Raw genomic sequence first — 26,875 nt, forward strand, 5'->3', positions numbered from 1 at the left:
AAATTGAGAACTTTCCCAGCAGCTTGTGTAGAGTGAGACATACTTTCTCACTGATGCTCTCAGAGGACGACTTTCTGCCAGTAGTACCTCCTCTGGAGCTAATTCCAGGACATTATTATTTAAAATTCTGCCACAGAAGAGTGTTTTTCCTTCCTCTTTTCTAATGCAAACATAAGACATCCCTTTCATTTTTCAGAGACTGGAAAATCCTGGTTTAGATAAAAGCTGAGAGCAAGTTCTTTCTAGATAGTTTCTTTACCTTAGCTGTCTTGGCTTCACTCATTGGTGCAAAAGATCTTCCAGATACACAGTTGGGCTTGCTTAAAGTATCATTTAGTTTGGACACAAATGGGCCCTCTGCAATGTGTGAATTAAGTGAAGCTTCCTTTCACATCCTTTCTCAACTTATCAACATGGTTAACCCTCTGCTATGGTTTCCATCTGAACCCTCAGCACAAAGCCTAGAGAGGCTGCATATGATATGATCTCTCCCATGCATTAGCTTTCCCAAAAAGCAGTCCTCTAATAATTCTCTAATAATTAAGTTAGCTGATAATCCACTTAGCCACTTGGTCATCTCTGTTCTCCCAATACAGTTTCCTTCCACTTTTATATGTGACTCAGTTATTATAAGAAAGAACTATTGAAAGAATTACTGTGGCCCATGGACCATTTCCTTACTCAGATTTGCTATTTTTATATCCTTGTCCTTAACTAAAATATCAGCAAAGCCCAGGAGAATATAATTTCCATGTGTCAATACTCACGAGGAGCAAAGATGATGTGTTTGCTCAACAGTAGGCTCCTAATAATGACTGAATTTAACCTGTGAAATAAAATCAGTTTGTAAAAAATCAGACAAGTGCCTTATGGTTGGAATGTAAGCTCTGATAGACCAGAGTGCAGGGTTTTCTCTTGTCCTTCAAATATTCCTATAGGATAAAGAAATGTTTTACTCTAACACTGCAGAAACCGCTGTAGCCAACCAGACTTTGTCATGATCCCTTCAATAAGAGAAGCCCAAAGCACTGTAGGTAATCATTCTAGAACAGAGGTCTCCAAACCTTTTGCTACCAATTTCATGGAAGAGCATTACATTTATTATGCACTTTATTTCTAATCTAATGCTGCCATTGATCTTACAGGAGGCTGGAGACCCCTGTGACCTGGAGGTTGGGGACCCTGTCCTAGAAGAAGCTTAATACCATCCCCTACTATAATAAAGCAGCCTGCAGTGGGGAGCCTATCCCTTCTCCAGTGGATCTTCCCATCCCAGGAATCGAATTGGGGTCTCTTGCGTTGCAGGCAGATTCTTTACCAGCTGAGCTATCAGGGAAGCCCTTGAATAAATCAACATTATACCTTTATTAAAATTGCAAAATCAAAAAGATAACCAGCTTAAGATAAAAACAAGTAAAAAAATCAGTATTTGAGTACTTATTATTTGCCTAGCATTGAACTAAGATTCATGGTTAATAAAAAAGATATGTCAGATGTTGTTTCAACCTACATCATTTATATGACTGTCTTCCATGTTAAAGTTGAAAAGGAAGAATTCAGAATCCCTATTCTCCCTTCTGGCCTTCCAAGATAGCATAGTGGTGAAGAATCTGCCAACAAAGGTCCATCTAGTCAAGGCTATGGTTTTTCCAGTGGTCATGTATGGATGTGAAAGTTGGACTATAAAGAAAGCTGAGCACAGAAGAATTGATGTTTTTGAACTGTGGCATTGGAGAAGACTCTTGAGAGTCCCTTGGACTGCAAGGAGATCCAACCAGTTCATCCTAAAGGAGATCAGTCCTGGGTGTTCATTGGAGGGACTGATGTTGAAGCTGAAACTCCAATATTTTGGTCACCTGATGCGAAGAGCTGACTCATTGGAAAAGACCCTGATGCTGGGAAAGATTGAGGGCAGGAGGAGAAGGGGACGGCAGAAGATGAGATGATTGGATGGCATCACCAACTCAATGGACATAGGTTTGGGTGGACTCCAGGAGTTGGTGATGGACAGGGAGGCCTGGCATGCTGTGGTTCATAGGGTCGAAAAGAGTCGGACACGACTGAGCAACTGAACTGAACTGAAAGAATCTGCCTGCCAATGCAAGAGACACAGGAGGCACAGGTTTGATCCCTGGGTTGGGAAGATCCCTTGGAGGAGGAAATGGCAACCCACTCCAGTATTTTGGCCTAGAAAATCTCATGGACAGAGAAGCCTAGTGGGTTACAGTCCACCGGGTCACAAAGAGTTGGACACGACTGAGCACACACGCACACATTCTCCCTTCTTAGTCCAAATGGTCAGGCCTCATCTTCCCTGCTCACTGTGATCCAGACATATTTTGAACACTATAACTTTCAGCCCAAGTGTCCTCACCACTCCTCAATCACAGCTGTTCCTGAACAGCCTCTGGATGTACCGAATGGAGGCAGAATGCCTCGGTGGCCCCACAGGAGCCTGGCTTCTCCTGGGAAAGCCCTAGACTGAAGTGCCCCTTGCCGAGCTGACTCTGGCCCTGCAAACGCTGCCTCTCTCGTCTGAGGTCTGGGCAGAGCAGCAGCAGCTGATCTTGGCCTGCCAGCTGGTATCTGAGCTCCTGGGCTCTCTTCCAGCCCGCACTCTCCTGCAGGAACACCTGCTGAGCAGGAGAGCCTGGAGTACGGGTGCTCCCGTGCGATGGGACGCTGGTGATACTGGGAGCGGGCACAGCGGCCTCTTCTCGGCGGCCGCCTTCCTCTCGGACCACGCGGTGGCTCACCTTCCTTCTGGACACGCCGTTCAGGGACTGATGGGGGAGCTGGTTCAGCTTGGCCAGCATAACCTTCATCCTCAAATCTGTGAGAGACAAGGAGGAGGGGAAGAAATAGACTTAGTTCTCAATCAGCTGACTGCATGTTTTGCCTATTTACCGTTCCTGAAAAGATATCACCAAATAATTAAAGACTGAGTTATATCAACTTAACCAATTTTTAAATATCGCTGGGAGTACACACTTTTTAAAAAAACCCATGTCTCCCACACCCATCAATTAATTAATTGATAATTAATATAAATTGTCTAATACAAATTTGATAATATAGCTTCCCAGAAAAAACTTTTACAATGTTCATAATAAGTCAATCAGGATTTTTCATTGTAAGCATGGCAGCTTAAATATGAAAATTAGGCTAGAATCAGACCTTACCGTGTGGGTTAACTCACACCTGTATTAATAAATGCAAAACCAGTCTTATTAATACTTCTGACTTTTATGCCAAATTCACAATTTGAATATATTTTATTTTATAAAACAAACATATGCAGAGATAAATATATAAATAAACAAGTATCTATAAGAGTGTGTATATATAATTACTCACCTATAAGAATTATCTTAAAACACTCCCTAGGCCTGAAATATTTTTTCCACCCTGTCTTTCAAAACCCTCTGCCTTCTTTTACTTACCTCCCCAAATTTCTCTTTCTTCATAAAGTACTTCCTAACTCATGAATGTCTCATTCTCATAATTCATTGGTATTGAGGAATGTATCAACCTAGTTTTATAAACAATAAAGTGCTATAGTTCAACTTTAAAATAACTTTATTAAATTATTTTTTTTAAATCAAATTAAAGGTAATTCAAGATTGTTAATGCCACTCATACATTTACATTCCAGTATGCGTTCCTTGAAGAGAGAAAGGCTAATAATCATTTAAAGTAATATGTTTATAGCAATTATATGCTGGGCACCAGGTTTTATATATATATGTAAATATATATATATGTAATTTTATATATATGTATATATATACATAATTTAATCCTTACAACAACCCTCTGAAGTAAGTGTTAGTACCATCTCCCTTTTAGAAGGGATACAGAGATTAAGTAACTTCTCAAGACCACAAATAACATAATAGCACATCTTACTGTATAGAAGTCAAGATCTATGACTCCAGAGTTGTAGTGGGAGAACCAGACAATGCTGTGTACAATTAAAACTAGCAAAAGGGAGTTAAGAAGAATGCTTGGCTAAATACATGCATCAGAGTGTGGCATGTGGGAATGTCACCTTCCATGTGCCTTAGAGTAAAATAAAAGGTTGAGAACTACCCTAAACCCCTGAGAGGTATATGGCAGTACTGTCACTGACATCTTCCACCCCTGATTTTCTAATTTCTCATCATCAAACGCATTAACATGAATTTTTATACATACATACTTTTATATACAAGGTAAATGCTAATTGATAAACCTGTGTATTATACCTCTCTCTCAGTTTACTGAGCCTGTCTTGGCTTATGTTAGCAGAGAATCATCAAGTCTGTATCATAGTGTAAGAGACAATATTATAGTATAAATATAAATAACAATATAAATATAAATAACATCATAACATAAATATGTTTCACCTCTATCTATCTATCTATATATATATATATAAACAAGGGCTTCCCTGTTGGCTCAGATGGTAAAGAATTCGCCTGCAAGGCAGGAGACCTGGATTCGATCCCTGAGTTTGGAAGATCCCCTGGAGAGGGAAACATATAAAATATACTGCTGATTTGGAACAGTAAAACAAGATAAAGTAATCATGCTGTTTATATTGTTTTGATGATGTGTCAGTTAATATTCTGTGAAACCCATGTTATCCACATCTTCTCTCCTCCTCCACAGTCTTTTCTCCTAGCTTGTAACTGCTATGGTCCCCTAACTATAGGATAATTCTCTTGCTTAGAGCTTCCAGGTTATCCTAGTCTCCCTATGGGACTTCAAATCCTTCCAGAACTATTCCTTGACAGCTCAAAGGCATTGATTTACTCCTCAATACTTGTTGACTGGAGTTTCTCATTTGACTTGTGCAACTGTTTCTATTATTAGTCACCTTTCCTTGTATGACAGTCTCATCTTCCTCTTAGGACTTTTGAGTTCCTCAGAGAAGGAGCTTTTTTTTGCCATCAACCTTTTCCCTCTATTAAGCCCAGCCCTATGTTGAGTCCTGAGTTTGGTGTCATCTCTATAATTACTGCTCCCACCAGAAGGAAAAGACACAGTTTATCAAGATCAGCAAATAACCAAAGAATAGGAATAATAAATTGTCAAGTAGAAGCAAACTTAAAAAAGGAAAATGGGCTTTTAATTTTTATCCCTTGGTAAAACCAATACCACTTCATGTAAGGGGAATCAAACACTGCAAGTCACCTATTTTCAATCCATTGAAGATATTGTTATCCTATTTTTGAGAGACCGTCTTTGGAAATCTATTCCCCCTTGTTCTTCGAGTCTGCATCTATTCATGAAAGACTAACACGAGCGCAGCTTTCCTTTGCAAGCCCCAAAACATTTAAAAATCTCCCATGAATTATTTACATGGCAGCTCCAATCAGCAACATACCTGACAGACTCCCCAGCTGAAATGAAAGTGCGCTGTGTAAAGGTGTCAAGGGAGGCTGGCCGCCTCCCACTGTGAGGTTATAGACAGAACTAAGTCAGCACACATTATATGTCAGCGCTAACATCAGAAGGAATCCGATCCTTTGATCTTGGACCTCCACAGGAAGCTTAGATCTCAGACAAATTAGATAAAAAATGAATTTATAGCAGATATGTGTCCTAAGGCATTCAGCTGAATGTTTGGGTCTTAGGGAAGGAAGAACAGTGAGTATCAAAACATATGCAACAGCAAGCCTCCTTTCCACCTCCACCTTGTTGGTGAATCCCCATTAAAATGGAAAGATAGGATTTCACATTGCCCCTCTATGTCTCTTAGAGTCCTGTTGGTGGGTTTGATCAAGTTTCAGGGAGACTATGGGAACATATATCCTTACTCTATGAAAAAGAGAAAGGCTTGGTGGTTTGGGGTCCATGCAGGTTCATCCACAGTTGACTGTAATTTTTCTTAGGTATCCTTAACCTCTTTTGGCTTCTAGAACTTTCTTGGGCAACCAATATCCTGAGCCTATGATTTTAAAGATTTGTGTGGGTAGTAGTTGTTAGATTCTTCTTCTTCTTCTGTTTTTTTTTTTTTTGCTTGCTTTTTGATCAGTCACCTGTTTGCTGTATTTTTTAAGATTCCACAAATAAGTGATATCCAATAGCATTTGTCTTCCTCTGTCAAACTTACTTCACTCACCGGTTTCTTTTGCAATGGGGAAATTAACAATGAATATCCCCTCCCTCCGCACCACTCCCTGTCTTTATTTTTATAGCCTAGTCTTCATGTGCTGCATTTAGTGTAGGATGACTCAGATTCAGTGTGAAAGACCCAATATAAGCTCCTCTATCTTGAAGCCTAAGTAGGATCTAAAGCAGAAAGATGGACAGTGGATCAACCAACATAGAATAGATTCCAATCAACCAAAGATAAAAAAAGAATCAATCAACCAAGAATAGACTCCACTTTGGTTTCTCATTTGTCAATAAGGGGAACAGTCCTGCCCACATATTGAAGAAGATATATACAATAATTAATAAATAACATTAAATTATTAATAGGAAAGAATTGCTATTAATGACAAATATAAGTACTGGGCTTCCCTGGTGGCTCAGTGGTAAAAAATTCACTTACCAAAGCAGGAGACGAGGGTTCCATTCCTGGGTCGGGAAGATCTCCCTGGAGAAGGAAATGGCAACCCACTCCAGTATTCTTATCTGGGAAATTCCATATACGGAGGAGCCTGGTGGGCTATAGTCCATTGGGTCGCAAGGAATCAGACACAACTTAATGACTGAGCATGCATGCATTATAAATACTATCACCTATGTTTTTTCTACATTATTTGTTCTTTTAAATGAAAAATTATTATCTATTTTTAATAGGAAATGCATGATGAATCAGGAAGTATGGAAATTTTTAAAGGTAAAGAAAAAGTGCCTTTCATTCCACATTATACCATAAATGATCTTTACTTTATTATTTCTGCAATACTCTAGGAATGGTTATATTTTAGTAAACCTAATTCAACTCATTAATCTACTCGAAGTTTACTTTGGTAATTTTTTGAAGTATGAATTTGGATTACTAAATGTTCTAAGAAGTCAAATTTGTAGCCCCATTAATAGATGGATGCTTCTGTTTTCCTTTATTTTTATTATCTTCATCATAACTTGCATTTCTATACCTAATATCTATATTTACACCTAATTGAGATTATTTTTCCTAATGCTCATGTATTCTTGTATCAGTATCACATTGTCTGAAGAATAGTGACATAAGTATTATGTCTCTGGTTGAGCTACCTTTTCCCATTGCCAAAAATCCCATTTCCTGTAAAAAATTAGTTTTCTGTCATTGATCTATAGTTTCTGAAGAATTCTAGAATCATTTTATACTGTTCTACTCTCTACAAAATAATTGAAATGGTGTTAAACATTGAGCCACCGGGGATTCCTAAACCAAAGTTAATTTAGAAATAAATATGGTCTTTACAATATTAATTAATCTAATTAGAAACGTGCAGTAATTCCCTATGTATTTGTCCTTAAACTCTTCAATAAAATACAGCTTATTTTTTATGTAAGTCCCACATATCTCTTGTTTTCCCCAAGACAGCATATTCCTTGGCCACTATTGTATATTTATCTTTCTTAACTGTATACACCTGGCTTATACAATATGATTTTTGCTTAGACTGATATTACATTTGACTAATTTACTCAAGTTATTAATAAATATAGTAGTTAATGGTTAAATCTTTAAGTTATCATTAAACAATCTTCTGCAAATCAACATGCATTTTCTCCAAAATTGTCCTCTAAATTTTGTTTTAAATTTGACTGTTTCTTCCCATCCCAAATATATGTTATAAAATTTTGGTAAGAATGAGTTCTGTACTTTATCTTCACTTAAGTAGAAATTTTTCTAATATTCCATTGTTAATGAGGATAGTGGATCTTGGTTGCAAATAACATTGGAACTCCCCATCTTATCTATCAGGCAGGCTTTTATTCCTGGTAATTATTTTTAAAGTTTTCTTTAAAGAATAAGTGATAGATTTTATTTATGTTTTTTCAATTAGGAGATGTTCATATCTTTTTATTGTATGGCATGTACATGCTATTTTATTAATAACTTCCAAATACAATTTGACTTTCTTGGGAACTGAGGGCAACTTCTGGTCCCGAATTATTTTGCTCTTCTCTGCTTCCAGATGTCTTGAGGTCAGCCCCCTCCTCTCCTCTCCCTGCCATTTCTATAGATTTGTACTTACAAAAGGTAAATTGATAGTCTTTTTATTTTACATTCACAAAACACACCATATATAGTCAGTAGGATTCAAATGTGGTAGAGAGAAGAAATCCATGAAGTTAATGTTTACAGTTGCACTTGTATGGTATGGAGCGCCTTTTCACCTGCCAGTTTCCCACTAACACTGGAGACATGGGTTTCACATACACAAGCACACAGTGATTAGAGGCCACAGATCAGGGTACTATGTGGAGAAGGCAGCACTGAGGTCTCCAGCAATAACTCTACCACAAAGACAGAGGGAGTCATCAGGAACACAGGGAGAGGGAACTCAGGTGGCTGGCAGACAGCGTCACCTAGAAGGAAGGCATCACATCTTGCCCACTGCTAAGACCACAAAAAGCAAAATGCAAAAAGGCAAAATGGTTGTCTGACAAGGCCTTACAAATAGCTGAAGAAAGAAGAGAAGCTAAAGGCAAAGGAGAAAAGGAAAGATATACCCATTTGAAGGCAGAGTTCCAAAGAAAGGCAAGGAGAGATAAGAAAGCCTTCCTCAGTGATCAATGCAAAGAAGTAAAGGAAAACAATAGAATGGGAAAGACTAGAGAGCTCTTCAAGATACTAGAGATACCAAGGGAACATTTCATGCAAAGATGGGCTCAATAAAGGACAGAAATGGTATGGACCTGATAGAAGCAGAAGATATTAAGAAGAGGTGGCAAGAAAACACAGAAGAACTATACAAAAAAGATCTTCATGACCCAGATAATCATGATGGTGTGATCACTCACCTAGAGCCAGACATCCTGGAATGTGAGGTCAAGCAGGCCTTAGGAAGCATCATTACAAACAAAGCTAGTGGAGGTGATGGAATTCCAGTTGAGCTATTTCAAATCCTAAAAGATGATGCTGTGAAAGTGCTGCACTCAATATGTCAGCAAATTTGGAAAACTCAGCAGTGGCCACAGGACTGGAAATGGTCAGTTTTCATTCCAATCCCAAAGAAAGGAAATGCCAAAGAATTCCCAAACTACTGCATAATTGCATTCATCTCACATGCTAGCAAAGTAATGCTCAAAATTCTCCAAGCCAGGCTTCAGCAATACGTGAACCGTGAACTTCCAGATGTTCAAGCTGGTTTTAGAAAACGCAGAGGAACCAGAGATCAAATTGTCAACATCATTGGATCATAGAAAAAGCAAGAGAGTTGCAGAAAAACGTCTACTTTTGCTCTGTTGACTATGGCAAAGCCTTTGACTGTGTGGATCACAAAAAACAGTAGAAAATTCTTCAAGAGATGGGAATACTAGACCACCTGACTTGCCTCTTGAGAAATCTGTATGCAGGTCAGGAAGCAACAGTTAGAACTGGACATGGAACAATAGACTGGTTCCAAATAGGAAAAGGAGTACATCAAGGCTGTATATTGTCACCCTGCTTATTTAACTTATATGCAGAGTATATCATGTGAAATGCCAGGATGGATGAAGCACAAACTGAAATCAGGATTGCCAGGAGAAATATCAATAACTTGAGATATGCAGATGACACCATCCTTATGGCAGAAAGAGAAGAACTAAAGAGCTTCTTGATGAAAGTGAAAGAGGAGAGTGAAAATGTTGGCTTAAAGCTCAACATTCAGAAAACTAAGATCATGGCATCCGTTCCCATCACTTCATGGCAAATAGATGGGGAGACAATGGAAACAGTGAAAGACTTTATTTTGGGGGGCTACAAAATCACTACAGATGGTGACTGCAGCCATGAAATTAAAAGATGCTTGCTCCTTGGAAAAAAAGCTATGACCAATCTAAACAGCTTATTAAAAAAGCAGAGACATTACTTTGCCATCAAAGGTCCATCTAGTCAAGGCTATGGTTTTTCCAGTAGTCATGTATGGATGTGAGAGCTGGACTATAAAGGAAACTGAGCGCCAAAGAACTGATGCTTTTAAGCTGTGGTGCTGGAGAAGACTCTTGAGAGTCCCTTGGACTGCAAGGAGATCAAACCAGTGAATCCTTAAGGAAATCAGTCCTGAATATTCATTGGAAGGACCGATGCTGAAGATGAAACTTCAATACTTTGGCCACCTGATGCAAAGAACTGACTCTTTTGAAAAGGCCCTGATGCTGGGAAAGATTGAGGTGGGAGGAGAAGGGGACACAGAGGTTCAGTTGGTTGGATGGCATCACTGACTTGATGGACATGGGTTTGAGTAAGCTCTAGGAGTTAGTGATGGACAGGGAAGTCTGGCGTGCTGCAGTTTATGGGGTTGCAAAGAGCTGGACATGACTGAGCAACTGAACTGAACTGAATTCAAGACCCCAAAAGATGTGCAGCCATTATGCTGTTGTTAATCTTATGAACCAGAATAGAATTTCTCCATCTCCTTTACAGGAGACGAGGGGCCTTTTTTTCCTGTCAGCTATTATAGGAATTGCTGGAATCCAGGGGTCTGTGAAAAGGGGAGGGGGAATGGAGAAGGACCCATTCTATCTCTGCCTTCACCATTCCCTCAACAGCTCAGTTCAGTTCATTCACTCAACAACAGTCATCAATGGTCTCATGTTATAATGCCCTCTGGCATTAGAAAAGATACAGACCTAATATGGAGGCATCGGGACAAGATGAACACGAATAATTATATTACATATAAAAGGTGTTTAGTGAATAAAAGGGAAGTGTCATGAAAGTTGAGAAAATGGGACTATTCCTTCTAGATAGCTGAATTTTAAAAAGAGAAAAAATATTAAACCTGGGATTGGAAGGAAGGAATGAAAACTTTAGATTTATGGTTATGTGAGAGAAGTGTGTCTTGGAACCGAGATTCTTAAGTTATGTACAGAGAACAGTGTCCAAGCAGGAAAAGAGAGGGAATAGAGGACGGACATCTGTAGGGAGTTTGTTAACTGAGACTGACCTGAAGATGCAGCTGGGAAATGGAGTAGGTAGAGGAAACAGGGATGTAAACCAAGACACTGCAGAGATGGAATCGATAAAACTAGCAAGCCACAAGGCAAGGTCGTAATGGAAGGCCAGGGGTTAAAGGTAACTCTGAGGTATCTAGCCTGGGAGGTCTGGGGGCTATTCACCAAACTAGGGGAACAAGGGAGCAATCGCCAAAGAAACAAAGCTGAGTTTCCACAGAGCATAGCAGGACTCCTTCTCGGTTCTTCTGTGGACCCCATGTGTGTGCAAACTCTACAATTAAGCCTTTAGCAAATGGGATTTGAAGCAATGTGATATGATTTATGAACTGGAGAGACTAAACATGTAACTTAGGATAATGAAAGTCTTTCTCTCCTTAGCATGATGGTGATTGCTTTACACCTTTTTGTTTATCACCTGGAATTGTTCATTTTCCCCAAAATATTATTCTCATGTCCCAATCATATTAGAAAGCCATAAAGATTAGGTGGCCAAGTATCATTTCTTTGTAACTTTGCAGAGAGAGGACTTTAAAAGGTATAAAAAAAATCAGGAAATAAATACATACTTATTTTATCTGTATTGGAAGATGAAATTTAAGCTCATTCATTTCTAACGGGTGATGACAAGCAATCCTATTGGAAGAAAGGGCGCAGGTGAGTGTGTGTGAAGGTGTTAGACCAGTCCCAGGAAGAGTGAGCTGGTGGAGGTGAGTGTGAGGAGGGGGCAAGAGGGTGGAATCCAGAGAAAGACAAGGTAGAGTCAAGTCTTGAAGAGCTCTGAGTCCTAAAAACAAGTAAGACCAATAATAAATAACACACACGCAGCATATACAATGTGCCAGAAATCTCCCCATGCTTATAGTGATACTCACTCACTTAATCAGCATAACAACATCTGAGTGTGGGTGATATTATTAGGACAATTCTCATGATGAGGAAGTCAAAGTGCACAGAGGACAGCTGACCCTCTTGAGGCCATGAAGTAAAGTCAAGGGAATCAGATTAAACCCAGTCGTGCCGATGCCCAAGTTTTATGCTCTTAATTGTCAACTTCTCCTGCCTCTCCAACTGAGGTTGGTAATTCACTAAATCTTGTGAATAGCAGAGTGACAAAAGCATATGTGAATTTTAAAAACTGGCTCAGGTGCTCTTTATGTCAAATGCCCTGGTAAAAGTAAAATTCAAGGGGTAGATACATGCTTTACTCCCTTCCCTGCTGCATACATACAATTTTTGGTAAAAGCCGTAACATGATAAATTTATAGTCTGTATCTACTGGACAGCAGAAATGCTCGATTCTATCAGCTAAATATTTGATGGTGATGCTTGGTGTTTGCAAAATGCTTATGAAAGAGACAGGCCAATCACTTGATCAGCAAATGCCACCAGTTTAAAAACACAGAAGGAAAAGGAAACTAGAGTATCATGGTAATAATAGAATAAAACCAAATTTATTTAAAGCTAGCAGTAATTAGGCATTTATAGCTGGTAATAGTTTCCAAAGAAAAGCAGGAGATGTCTCATTACTTTCTTTAGAAATAATGTTCTTAAGATGTGGACAAAGCTTAGAAGATAAGAAAACAAATCCACTTTGATCCCCAGGGGATTGTTTGGAACACACATCTTTCTATTTTGAACTTGGATGTCCTAATAAAATGGCCTCTTTCATTCTCCCATCTCTTTAATCTAAACTCATCCACAGGAGCCCTATCCCTTGTTTCATTCCTGATAATTTATTAATAAGCCACCACATAAAAAATGTCCCTTAATAAAACATCCAGGCATTGTGGACTGCGTAATGTAGTTAATTTAAGATGGGAAACTGAGATTCATGTAGGTGGTCATATTAGATTAGGGGAAAGATTAGCATCACTCCTGCTGTTTGCTGGAGAATGCAGCTGAATATGCCCTTCTTCACAGAGCTGGGTTCCGAGGACCATTTTCAAACACCTGTCCTGAATTTGCATGCCATGATATGGACAAGCTTCTGGAAACCAAAATCAAAGTAGTCTTAGATGGAATCTAGAAAGAGTTCCTGCCCCCTTCTCTCAAACTCCATCCTTCATATTCCCACCCACTCATATTTCCTACTACTTTCTGATGCAGGTCCAGGAGCTGGATGGAAAATAGATGGCTAATTTGATAGGAAATTAAAAAAAAAAAAAACCCTCATTTCCTCTGTGGGAAAAAAAATGCAAACAAGCAAACAAACCGATACACAGATACACACACAGTCACCAGAGTTCACGAAACTCATTAGAAGCAGAATGACGTCAGACTGCTATGGTTTGGTTAAATATCCACTCAGAACCAGTAAGATTTGGATTCCTTTTCAAGCAGAAAATATTATGATAATTAGTTATTACTTAGAAAACAAGCAATATTTTTCCCTTGAGAGCATATGTTTTAAAATTCAGATCTATGGAAGTTACTGAATAGTTTTCATACACCATATTCATACTTGGCAAATCCATCTTGTGTTCTGCCCATTGTCTTTGTAATTTCTGTGTCCTCAAAAACACAGAACATTGGTCTGAAACAAATGCTTATCTTTTCTCTGCTTGGCAGCAATTCTAATGGCCATTTAACAATATAACAAACAAAAATCATCTGGCATCATGCACAATGTAGGCAAATAATACCTTTCACAAAAAGTACGACTAAGCAGCAAAGCAGGGCTTAACAAAGCTGACATTTCTTGAGGGTTCTATATTCAATCTAATTTGCATAGTTGGTATTGGGCAACTCCAGGCTCTTCGTTCCAGATTCAATTATGTTGCCAAACTGGCAGCTTTGCAATAGCTGAGGGAAAGATTATATGCCTATACTCTGGTTTTCCTTTTCTTTATGTAATGAATTCAAATGTTAAACCAATAATCTTCTAGTAAGAAAAAACATATATGAATGTCAACTCGAATCATTGGTTAATAGCTGAGTGAATCAGCTGGACTTGTATGTTCTTTTGCTGGGGTATAATTTCCTTGAGAAGAAATAATAAAGGCTAAAGAAAGGTCTATAAACTAAATTGATTCAGAAACTGAGAGCCAGAAGGAGGCTACAGTTCGTACACCATGGGTCTGTTTCTGTTTGTGGGAATCATCCTATTATTTAAGCTTACCTTCTGCCATCATGGTGACTTCTTTTCCAGTCTCTACTTGTGACCCTTGGTGTTTGGGCGAGACATGGCTGTGATTCCTTTGATCACTAGTCTGAGTTTCAGAAATCTCTTCATTTTTTATTTCTAAATTAATGAAAAAAGAAGTGTTTTTTTTTAAGAATAAAATGACATATTTATTGCAAATGAGCCTAAGTGTTAGGATATTTCTCTTGTCCACTTCCCCCAAATCATTGTGATAAATGTGCAACAAAATGCACACAACATCCCAGAGCTTAAGGAATAATAAAATCCCATATACTGACCACTACCATGGAGGTATAAAACTACTGTCCAAAATGGTGGCCACTACATGTGGTGGCTGAATACGTGAAATGTGCCTGTAAACATAAAATACACACTTGATTTTTCAAAAATGCAAGATACCTAATACTTTTACATTCATTACATGTTTAAATATTATTTTGATATTTTAGGTTTGTTGTTCAGTAGCATCACTAAGTCGTGTCCGACTCTTTGAGAACCCACGGACTGCAGCACGCCAGGCTTCCCTGTCCTTCACCATCTCCCAGAGTTTGCTCATACTCATGTCCATTGAGTCCGTGATGCCATCCAACCATCTGTCACCCCCTTCTCCTGCCTTTAATCTTTCCCAGCATCAGGGTCTTTTCCAATGAGTCGGCTCTTCACATCAGGTGGCCAAAGTATTGGAGCTTCAGCTCCAGCTAATTTTAGGTTAAATGGCTACTAGAAAATGACACTATCTGCCTCGTCATATAACCATGAACATGGTTTATGTTATCTTTCTGTTGACCAGAGTGGCTATAGAATGTTCCTAGTAGAGTAAGTGCCCTACATATGAACCTTCAAGTTGCAAACTTTCAGATTCGAGCCTGTGTTTGAATGTCCAGTCACATAAGTTAGCTCTGCGTCTGGTGCACACGGTCACATCACTGCGTGCTCTGCAAGTGGCTGTGCTCTGGTGTGCTTCCCTGTAGAGTACTGTGTAGAGTACAGTAGCTCAGTATCTTTATTTCAAGCCAGATCTTTAGGCGGACGACTTTATTGAACTTTTTGCTGTGCAACACAGGAGCTTTCTAATGAAGACCTGATGGAGTTGGAGGCCCAGAGAAAGGACGAAAGGAGACAAGAGGAAGAAGTAATGAAGAACCGAAGAGATTCATGATGCAGGAAATGGCCAGGGGATTTTCTTTATTTGAGGCATTTGAGGCACAGGACCTGAACGTACAACAGTACACGGAGGTTGCACAAGCTGCTCAGAATGCAATCCAGTGCGATAGTGTCATCTATGATGAGAAAAAAAGAGCTACTATCCAGATATCACTGGATCGTTTTTCCAAGAAGGTAGAGTTGAACCCAGCAAGGAACCGGAAGCTGTGCCATCAACATCAGGGATGCGTGAAATTGCAGCTTACCCTCTAACTCCTATTGCTGCAGATCCTTTGGCTCTACCATCTCCCACCTCCTCTCTCTCCTTCAGTCAGTAACTCTTCTTGCCGGTTTACTCAATGCCAGCCCCTGTATGCCAGCTGCGGTACTGTACTACTGTATTTTTCAAGGTACTATAAGATTTTAAGTGCTTTATTTTTTGTGTTTGTTTTCTATGTATTTTGTGTGAAAATTATTAGAAACCTATTACAGTAAAGTGCAATACTACATAGCCAATTGTTTTAGTTGGGTACCTACGCTAACTTGGTCGGACTTACAAAAGCACTTCCGAAAGTGCTCTCGGAAAGGAACTTGTCCATATGTGGGGACTTACTGTATTTTTCTTCAGATTTTATTGAGAATTAATTATAGATTCACAGAAAGTGTCAAAGAAACATACAGGGATGACCCATGCACCTCCACTTAGCCTTCTCTTCACATCAACAACTTACATTAACTGTAGTATGACATCAAAACTAGGAAACTGGCATCAGTGCAACCCACAGAGCTCATATAGCTGTGTGTGTTTGATTGAGGACTTTATATCTTCAGTCAGCTCTTGACTGGAGTGATGGTCAATTGTAAGTATGAAAGATCAGGTCCCTGCCCTTCTAGAGCTTTTATTCTAGTATGGATGGCAGATGATAAGCAAATATATTATAATATAATGTCAGATAATACCATGCCAAGAGACATGATGATTGTTTTAAGAAAAAGCACTTTTGTGATTGTTTTGAGCAAAACTGATTGATTTTTTTTTTCATGAAACACCATTTCACATTGAAAGCACTTGAAAGAAAAACTGAAAGACAAATTATGGTTATTCAAAATTGGGTATTCGGGAGATTTCTTTTATAAGTAAATGAAGTGATCCTGTAACTTCAAAGAAATAATTGATAGTATATGTCATCAGTGATATAAATCAAGTTCACATCAGAAATTTTAGAAGTTTAGCAAAGGTTGTTATAAACTACCATGAGCTTCACAGAATTTCTAATTCTATTGATATTAACATGTAGTTTATTTTTTAAATTGTAGAATGAAATATATTAATATCAGCATTTGGTATATCTATATAACTCAGTGAAACAACATTTACCAAATGGCCAAAACATAATTTTTCAAAATCACCTGTGGGCAAAATTCAAAGTACAAGGTAGACTTGTGCATTTTCATGTAACAGAATACAAAAAGTATCTCTGGTCTAGTTTGGGTGCAGCAACAAATAAGAACATCTACTGTATATGTAAAAGTTATTAAAATATTCTTCCTTTTCCTACGAGGTATCTATTTGAGGCTAGAATTTTCTTCAGATACTTCAGTCAAAAAAATACATTGCAAGAGACCAAATGCAGAAGCTGCTAAGAGATTCCAGCTGACTTTTCTTAAATCAGACATTAAAGAAGTTTGTAAAAAATACCATTCTTTTCACTATACACATTTTACAGCACAATTTTTAAGTTAAAAATATGAAGCTTGGCTCAAAATAAAGAGCATCTAGTGGAATTTCCCTGTCCAGCTTCTCTCAGAAATCCAAGCACAGGGACCTGTCTGGTGGTGGCATCCTACTTCCTGCTCTTTCCTGTCTTAATTTTTCACTTTCTGTCTTTGCCTCTCTTCATTCTGCCTTTTTATACCCACTCTTTCTTATCACTTTGTTTTCCTAGTATCTCCTAATACCACAAGGGTTTTATCCATGTCTCCAACCCATCTCACTGCTCCAAAAAAGAAAAATAAAAGATCAGATTCTGGGAAAATGCCCAAGAAAAGTTTCTATGCTCCTAGGGAAAAAGAGGCAAACAAACAAAAACCCAAGCACTCTCTTCCTTCTTCTGAAAAAGAAGAGGATATTTCCCTTTGATTATAGAATTTGCCTTTTGGAAGGTCACCTGGGCTGTACCACACAGTGTTTCAGAGAGTCGGATCTAGCAAGAACCTAACTACCCGGTTTGATCCTGGTGGTGAGACCTTGGGAAAGTCACTTAGCTTTTTTGTGCTTCATGTGCCATGTCTGAAACACAGAGTACTCGGTACCTATTTGATAGAGCTGTTCTGAAGACTGAATGAATTCAAGTCTCTAAAGTACTTAGAACCCAGTCCATAGTGAGTATTCAAAAAATAAGAGCTGTCGCTATTATTAGTTATTATATATTATTGTTATTGCTGTCGTTATTTGGGATTAGGCAATCCTTGTCTCTATAAATTGAGCAATTTGACTGCATGCTGAAACAGCACGCAGTCAAATTGCTCAATTTATAGAGACAGAGGCTCATAAAATATGTTTCTTTGCGGGAAGAAAAAGAATAGTATATTATACATAATGGTATATTTTTTCAGCTATTTTTATTCAAAAACAATCTACATACTTCTGGTTTTGCTCTTCTTAAACCAACAGCATACGAGGCAGCACAGAGCCAGCCACGAGACCCCCGAGCACAAGGAAGCAGTCATGATGATGGTGGATCTCTCGGATGGAGTCACAGGTAAGACAGCAAACGGCCTGGAGCGAGCTGTAAAATTGACCCCTGTTCAAAAAAACAAATAAATACAAAATAATAATAATAACATACTAATAAGATGCTAATATAATAAAATATTGTGGAAGAGATATGGTTAAAACAGTACCTGGCACATAGTTGGTTCAATAAATATTTATTGAATTAGATGATTAAATATATGAATCAATAATAAATGCAAGACTCTTATTTCTGAAGAACTTCAAAATTCCAACAATATCATATGATTGTTATTTCTAGTTCTGTTCATTACAATGGGAGAATTCTTCCAATGCTCTCCTATTTTCAGACCTACTTCCTCCACCAGTGCAAAACTGAAGATTCACTCTTATGCTCCACTAATTAGAACAGGGAGGAAGGAAGGAAACTGTAACTGTAACATAATCCAAAGCATTATGCTGAGTGGGTGAAGTCCATTTCTAAAGGGTACATATGATGTGTGTTAAGTGTTAGTTGCTCAGTTGTGTCCGATTCTTTGCAACCACATAGACAGGGAGCCCACCAAGCAAGAAAACTGGAATGGGTTTCCAGTTTTCTGGAAACTGGGGATCCAGTTTTTTGGAATTCCAGTGGGATTCCAGTTTTCTGGAAACTTCTCCAGGGGATCTTGCCGACCAGGGATCAAACCTGGGTCTCCCACATTGCAGCAGATTCTTTACTATCTGACCCACAAAGGAAGCCCTGTATATATGATATGATTCCATTTATATGTTATTTTAGAAAAGACAATTATAGGGATGGAAACCATATTGGAAGCTGCAGGGATTAGTGGGAGGATGTGAGGACAGAGGAACAACATAAAGGAGACCTTTGGGAAATGTTCTATATCCTGATAGTGGTAGTGATTATATGAATCTCTCTCTCTCTCTCTTTATATATATATATATATATATATATATATATATATATATACATACATATATATTTGAATTTATAAAATAACTTACCAAAAAGATCATTTTTACTGTATGTTATTTCAAAAATAGAAAGTTTAAAACTTTGCCTATAATTTTGGGAATGATAGATAGGTTCGTTATCTTAATTGTGGGGATGGTTTCATGGAAGTATAGATTCATCAAAGCTTATTTAATAGTATACTTTAAATATGTATAGCTTATCATATGTCAATTATATCTCAAGACAAAAGTTAAAGAAAAACACTTGCTTGTGAACATACATTAGATATTAGTGTTTTTGAGTAGCTCATTCAAAACAAACAAACCCCCAAATCTCTGCTTTCACCTGAATAATTCAGGCAAAAACAGAGCTTTTATTTCATCGACTCAAGGAAACACTGTGTTTTCTTTGCTGTGCTTTCCTTGGGCTGAACCTAACATTGGATTGGAAGTCACAGTTAGATCCCCAGTCTCTTGACTCCTGGCTGACTTGGTCCCAAAGCTACTATAACAAAATTATCTATAAATGCTTCTCTTATGTGTACGTCTTATACTTGAGCCATATTTGGCTTGTTTGATATCAATTAGTTGCTTTTTATGGACAACTGAATAAGCTAATTCTAGCCCAGAGACAGAGGGATGGATTTTACTAGGGATTCACAGAAGTAAAAACAAAATTCTTTATTCTTTTATCCATTTTCCAATAACTGCTCAGTGATTGTTTACTTCACCAAGTAGACAAGTTACTGTTCTCATTCTTAAGATATTTACAAGCTAATAAATGAAATAGGAAACACACACAAATATAATACAAATCAGAATATGACCCATACCACCAGAATGATGCAAGTCAATTGCTTTGGAAGTTTGTTTTCCATTGATATGCCTGGGGAAAGCATTCCATAGGAGGGAGTATCTAGATGGGGATGTGAAAGTTGAACAAATAAAGGCAGAAAAGAGAAAAAGCGATCTATATTGAAAAAAATTACTGCCAGGAAATACCAGGAATTAATGCAGGAAAAATGTGAGGCGAGTTTGGGTGGGTATTACACATCAAAAGCCAAAAGACTGTGACAACATTCTGAAGTCAATAAATGGAAAAATTCTGAGCAGAGAAGTGGCTTGAGCTACCTGGGATATAGAAGAGTAGGCCATGGAAGTGTTTAGAACACTTATAATGACACGGAGGCTGTAATCAGGCCTAAGGTTTGTAAGTCTAGAGCAGTAACCTGGGTCTAAGGGTGGAGACTACCAGTTTTTAAATATTTTCAACAGCAGAACATTATTTAAGTGCAATCTTAGATAGAATCTCAGTATACTCACCTATTCATAAACAAATATTTATTTGTGCCTATGACATGCCAGTTTTTGTTTTTGTTTACACTGGGGCTGTAATGCTGAACTAGGCAGAATTCTTGTCCCTTTTGGAATTTAGGTTCTAAGGCAGAATAGAGCAGGGAGGCAATAGACAGACAAGCAAATACTCGGATACTCTTGATACCAGGGAGTGAGGAATTCCCAGCAGAAGACCGAGAATGGCTGGAGATGGGGGGAGCAAGATTGGGATGGTGGTGCAGACAGGGCAAGGCAGAAAAGAGCTCTCTGGGGAGATGACATTTGAGAAGACCCCTGGGTGAACTGGTGAATAAGACATGTGAATTTAGGGAGGAGGAATATTCTAGACTCGGAAATAGCAACTGCAGTTGGGTCAGGTGGCAGAGTGCATTCCATCTCCGCCCAGCAGCCCCGGAGAGCCCCCTAAGAGCCCCAGGGCCCCAGGAAATGGTTAAAGAAACCACAGCCTAGACAACAGTAATGACAGTGCATATGGAAAGGCGGGGCGGGAAGTCAGGAGAACAAACCTACAGACACCTTGCCCTCTGGGGAGTGTCTCAGGAAGTTCAGAAATGGATAAATGAGCCGGATTAGTCCACATGTTAGAAAGACTTATGAGGATTCTGTACACACTTGGTCACCCTATGCAGTTTCTCAGTTCCTCAATTTTTATATTTCCAAAATAGCATAGTGATTATAGTCAAGGATACCGTATAATAAATTTCAAAGCTGCTAAGTGAGTAGGTCTTAACTGTTCTCAGAACAACAACAAAAAAAAGAATGACAATTATGTAATGTGATATAGATGTTAGCTAACACTACAGGGGTAATCATATGGCAATACGTAAATATATTGAACCAACATACTGTTCACCTTAAACTTACACAATGTTATGTCAATGGTACCTCAATAGAAAATAAATTATATACATGCATATTAAAAGAACTAAGTCCTTAATTATGTCTTTGATGTATCTACAGAGTTGAAGAAATGTATGTCTTTGCACGCAGCAATTAATGAAACATTGATTAAAGTGACATTTATTTCCATTAAACAAAATAAAGACATGGACAATCTTGGAAACTTTATAAAGACAGTTGGCCAATCTCCATGATCTAAAATCAGGAATCACATCTGCCATTATCTGCCATCTCTGGACATTAAATAGATATTGAATTTTGTCCCTTTTCTTCATTTTAAGAAAAATAAATAAATATGAGACAAAGCATAATAAAATAGGAAAAAAGATGAGTTCCTCTCTCTAAGGGATAAGAAGGAAAATAATAAAAATGATTGCAATCCTCTGTTTGATTCAGAAATTAAACAACAATAACATCCATGAATAAATGCTTGTCACAGCTCTTCTCTCGGAGCTTGTTAAAAAGGAGAAATGTCACTGATTGGTCTATCAATGTAAGGACAGGCCAGGATAAGCTGCTTTCCCAAATAATTCCAGCCCTGGACATTGATACACCTGGAAACAAGCAGTCACTCTCAGGAGCTATACTGTTAAGGAACATGAGGTTATGGGGTCACAGAAGGACAGGCCTTCTGATGTTTTCTATTTCTCCTTCATCTTTTCTCTCCTCATTTAAACAGAGCCTCACTTCACCTTGTAGAATGTCTTGCAAATGATGAAGAATAATTTAAGGAAAATGATAAAGAAAAAATGCAAGACAATTCCTCAGTTGGGGGACTTGGCAAGCTGCAGGCAGAAACTAAAGGAAGCAGTAGGCCAGTAAATGTGAACACCAGGGCCAGCTCAAAATCACAGTGTCACCAAGAAGCTTCTGTCTTCACTGCAGTTTACATTTGGTTTTATAACATATGCCTTCAAATAACCTTGATGAAGTATTTAGTCTTAGTTAAGCATCTGGTCCCATCACCTCATGGGAAATAGATGGGGAGACAGTGGAAACAGTGTCAGACTTTATTTTTTCGGGCTCCAAAATCACTGTGGGTGGTGACTACAGCCATGAAATTAAAAGATGCTTACTCCTTGGAAGGAGAGTTATGATCAACCTAGATAGCATATTAAAAAGCAGAGATATTGCTTTGCCAACAAAGGTCTGTCTGGTCAAGGCTATGGTTTTTCCAGTGGTCATGCATGGATGTGAGAGTTGGACTGTGAAGAAAGCTGAGCATCGAAAAATTGATGCTTTGAACTGTGGTGTTGGAGAAGACTCTTGAGAGTCCCTTGGACTGCAAGGAGATCCAACCAGTCCATCCTAAAGGAAATAAGTCCTGGGTGTTCATTGGAAGGACTGATGCTGAAGCTGAAGCTCCAGTACTTTGGCCACCTCAAGCGAAGAGTTGACTCATTGGAAAATACCCTGATGCTGGGAGGGATTGGGGGCAGGAGGAGAAGGGGATGACAGAGGATGAGATGGCTGGATGGTATCACTGACTCGATGGGCATGGGTTTGGGTAGACTCCGGGAGTTGGTGATGGACAGGGAGGCCTGGCATGCTGCAATTCATGGGGTTGCAAAGAGTCGGACACGACTGAGCGACTGAACTGAACTGAACTGACTGAACTACTGAAAAACTGTAGGGCAATGGCCTTTTAAATATCCAGTAAGCTGGGACTAAAATATTCAGCTCTGCATGTGTTACCCTTCAAAATATATCTTTGGGAATCCCACGGTCAAGGCACTGAACATTCTCCATGGATCTGTCCTTTCATTAGGACAACATCACAGATATCAAAAGAATAGCTGTCTTACAAAATTAACAATACTACCCGACCCCAGATGATATTCTCTTTGTGAAGAAAAATGGTTTAAAACTTGGAACTGAGAGGGGGGAAAAAAGATTACAGATATTATCAATGTCATAAAAGAGGATTTTCAAACAACTCATCCAAGGTTTATCAAATTCTCTGGAACACACCTTTTTTTAACTTAATGTTTAACATTTAGGAGCCAGTCTTGTGAATTTGTAGAACATTGGGTAAGTTGAAAATGATTTTCATCCAGTAAGAATATAAGTGATATTCATAGACACACAACTGAGAAAAGATTAGAGTTTGGTTGCCCTGTATCCAATTTAACAAACTGATTTCAGCAGTCTTTTCTTTCCAGGCTACATGAACTATACACCTTGCTATCCTCCTGGTTCCCGCATTAAAAAGTTAAGTAACTTGTTGACAAGTGTTCATCATACATGTTCATGAGAGCCATATTTTTAACTTTTTGAAAAGTATACTGCGGTTTGAATTTAAGTTTCATGAAGGAGAACTCATATCTGGTCTTAATTAAATATTTGTTGCTGGGGTTCAGACAGCTCACATGGAAACATTTCATTTCCTTTGCCATTTCCAATATCTAAGAGGTTTAAATCCACTCATGATTGTTCTGGTGTATTTTTTTAAAGCCTTGCATTGTCACAGCTGATGCATTAACTACTATCCACAGTTGCCTGTCTTAAGTATCAGACTAATTTCCTTGACTCAAATTAATAATTGATTATAAATATCAACTTTTCGGTTCAAACGTAATGCTAAAATTTTTAGAATTTTTTTGATGCTCCCTTAGGTGAGGAAGGTTTTTTTCTGGAAAATTACAATATTGGATGCAATATCTAAATCATTTTAAAGTGGTAATTGTGTCTCTATCAGAGTTTAATCCTTTATAAAAAGGATGCCCAAAATTGAACTCTCACCATTCCTCTGTAGGGAGGAAACTGGACTCTATTCATCATGGAAATGGGAAAGTAATATTTTTCATAAGCTCATCTGCCTTTGAAGTTTAAGTAGCATTTATTCACTACAAAGTGATTGAATAGTAGTACCCTCTAACAAAGTGAAATTTGTCAAGAATGCTTCAGAAGGGAGACTTCTTTTGAATGTTTTCTCAGAAAGAACTGGATCGTATAAACAGTTTACACACACCTTCTACCTACAGTTCTAAAGTACCAGGACTGTGAATGTGTATAGTCATCATTTCCAAGGTGGGGGTGGGGCAGTGAATGAGGCAGGCAGGACTAAAAGATAAGGTTTCATAAAACTCAATACTCCATGACTCTCTTCCTTATAAATTAAAAATTAAAAATTAATATTCAACCAAATTCCATCAAATGTCATAGGAAAAAAAGTAGAACATTCAAAATAAATTTTAACAACTAGAAGAAAATGTCCATTTGGATTCTTGCTTACCAGGAAGCAATACTTGCTCTTCAGGCTTAATTTCAACATGTGTTCTTGCTTCTCATATCATAATGATATAACCAGGGGAATTTTTTCTCTAAGCTACAGTGACTCTTATTCATGAGAGGAGCTAGTCCCATTATAAAGGAGAAGGGGCTATGTTTTAAAAAAAAGAAAGAAAGAAAGAAACAGATAATAAAAACATACAGTGTTGAAATTACCTGGAGGAAAAGTGACAGTAAAAATAAAGTGCCAATTTGACCCAGAGATCAAAACTGCCAAGTTGGAGAAGCTCACATAACCATCTTGAGTTTCTACGTGAGTACATCCTACAAACAAACACAAAACCAAATAGTGTATGTTAGTCACCTACACTAGAGCAATTTCTTCAAGTAATCTCTGTAGAGAGGCAATTGGACAATCAAGAAAAAATTAATTAAAAAGGTCACTAAATCCATCAGGCTTCTCTTAGGCAAATCTTGAAACCAATTAAGTCAAGAGAGAATAATAGTGAGGGAAAGTCACTCAGATGTGTCCGACTCTTTGTGACCCCATGGACTGTAGCCTGCCAAGCTCCTCTGTCCATGGAGTTTTCAATAATATAGGAGTGGGTAGCCATTCCCTTCTCCAGGGGATCTTCCTAACCCAGGGATCGAACCCAGGTCTCCCACATTTTCAGGCGGATTCTTTACCATCTGAGTCACCAGGGAAGCCCAGAATAATAGTAACAACAGCTAACATATATCAAAGTTCACTCTGCCAAACATTGGGCATTCTATTCATCATTATATACAAACTACACAACACCACAAAATATACTATTATCTACAGTCTAGAGATTAGGAAATAGGCTCAGGAAATAAATTACTTGGTGAGAAGGTTATAGATCAAATCTGCCTGATTTCATAGTTTGTATTCTTAGCCACTATGGAGCTTCCCAGGTGGTGCTAGTAGTAACGAACAGGCCTTCCAATACAGGTTAGACATACGAGATGTGGGTTCAATCCCTGGATGAGGAAGATCCCATGGAGGAAGAAATGGCAATTCACTCCAGTATTCTTGCCTGGAGAATTCCATGGACAAAGGAGCCTGGCGGGCTACAGTTCATAGGGTCACACAGAGTCAGACATGACTGAACCGACTTAGCATGCATGCATGGATTTTATTATTAAATGTCTCTAAAGAAAGAAAGTCTATTATCTTTCTTGGTGGTCAGTTTCTAGGCTCTGCCTCTCTTCTGGTCAAGGGATCGGTAGTTTATGTGGTGGCAGAGTGAGGCCAATAGATTAGGAGCACAGCCATGCATCAGATCAGGACTGATAAAGACTACCCTGTTCAGCAACTTGGATTGTCTGCACTTTGGTTTCCCTGAATAAAATGCAAAAAGGAAAGCTTACATTTCTAACAATAGGCCATCCATTTACAAACCGAAAGAAGGAAACTGAGCTCCAGATCCCGTTCACAATGCCATGAATTAGTCTTCTGCTTCCACTATCCTCAAATGACTTTGCTAATTAACAGCTGCTCCATTTCAGTTTGAAAATGTCACTGTGATTATTGGTATGATGGACAATGAGACAGGAGAGTGGTCCTAATGTTTAAAAATTGGTTTGAGATCTTTAAGGCTGAAAGGTATCATAAAGATAGAATATGCACAGTGTTACATTTTTCAATTCAATTGCTCAATCCTTTTTTGGGAAAACATTGTCTTTCTTCATCAATTTTGCAGAGCTAACTAAAACTTCCCTTTTCAGAAACATCTTTTCCTTCATCTCTTCAGAGTCCCAAAATAAATAAAAATGCCCAGAAAAAATGGAAATAAATAAGCCAAGACTCAAATAAATGATAGGCGCCCAAGATAAATGCCGTTCATACTCTTTAAAACCTATATGCATCAAAATTATGGTCAATAAACTCTTGCAAACAATGAACTGCAGAGTACAGATGTTCAACATGAAATCGTTTGCTGCAGTTTTTCCTTTGACAAACGTCCTTATTGTTCCCATCTTTGGAGGAATACAAAGCAGCATTTAATCGAAATGTGTCCGGCGAGCACAGTGAGTCTGCCTCATAGAACAGCCGCCAAACTGCCTAATGGAAAGTACTTCAGCTTCAAATGGGCTTGCTTTTGTGTTAAATACCAGCTTGCCTCAGAGATCTCTACAAAGATTCCCATATATATCTATGATATTCTCAGATTTGAAGCATATGTGCCCAAAAGCGTAGGCAGTTGCTGCCAAATACAGTATATTACTCTGGGGTTCTCCATATCTCTGGAATGATAATTGTAAAATAGACAAATGTCATTGACAGGCTCCCT

The 26,875-nt window shown here is 38.4% G+C and overlaps 1 protein-coding gene across 1 annotated transcript in view; it reads right to left on the reverse strand.

Annotated features, from left to right (window-relative positions):
• Nucleotides 1–2,384: 2,384 nt before the first annotated feature.
• The window catches only part of PKHD1 (PKHD1 ciliary IPT domain containing fibrocystin/polyductin), a 428,428-nt gene continuing 403,937 nt past the window's right edge, over nt 2,385–26,875 (reverse strand). The window contains exons 63-66 of the mRNA XM_061146900.1: nt 24,777–24,884; nt 18,028–18,186; nt 14,216–14,338; nt 2,385–2,833 (exon numbers count right to left, since the gene is read on the reverse strand). Of these exons, the coding sequence (XP_061002883.1) occupies nt 2,385–2,833; nt 14,216–14,338; nt 18,028–18,186; nt 24,777–24,884 (839 nt within the window). The remainder of the gene's footprint in view (nt 2,834–14,215; nt 14,339–18,027; nt 18,187–24,776; nt 24,885–26,875) is intronic.

Source organism: Dama dama, chromosome 7, assembly GCF_033118175.1.
Source record: "Dama dama isolate Ldn47 chromosome 7, ASM3311817v1, whole genome shotgun sequence".
In the NCBI taxonomy this organism is placed as follows: Eukaryota; Metazoa; Chordata; class Mammalia; order Artiodactyla; family Cervidae; genus Dama; species Dama dama.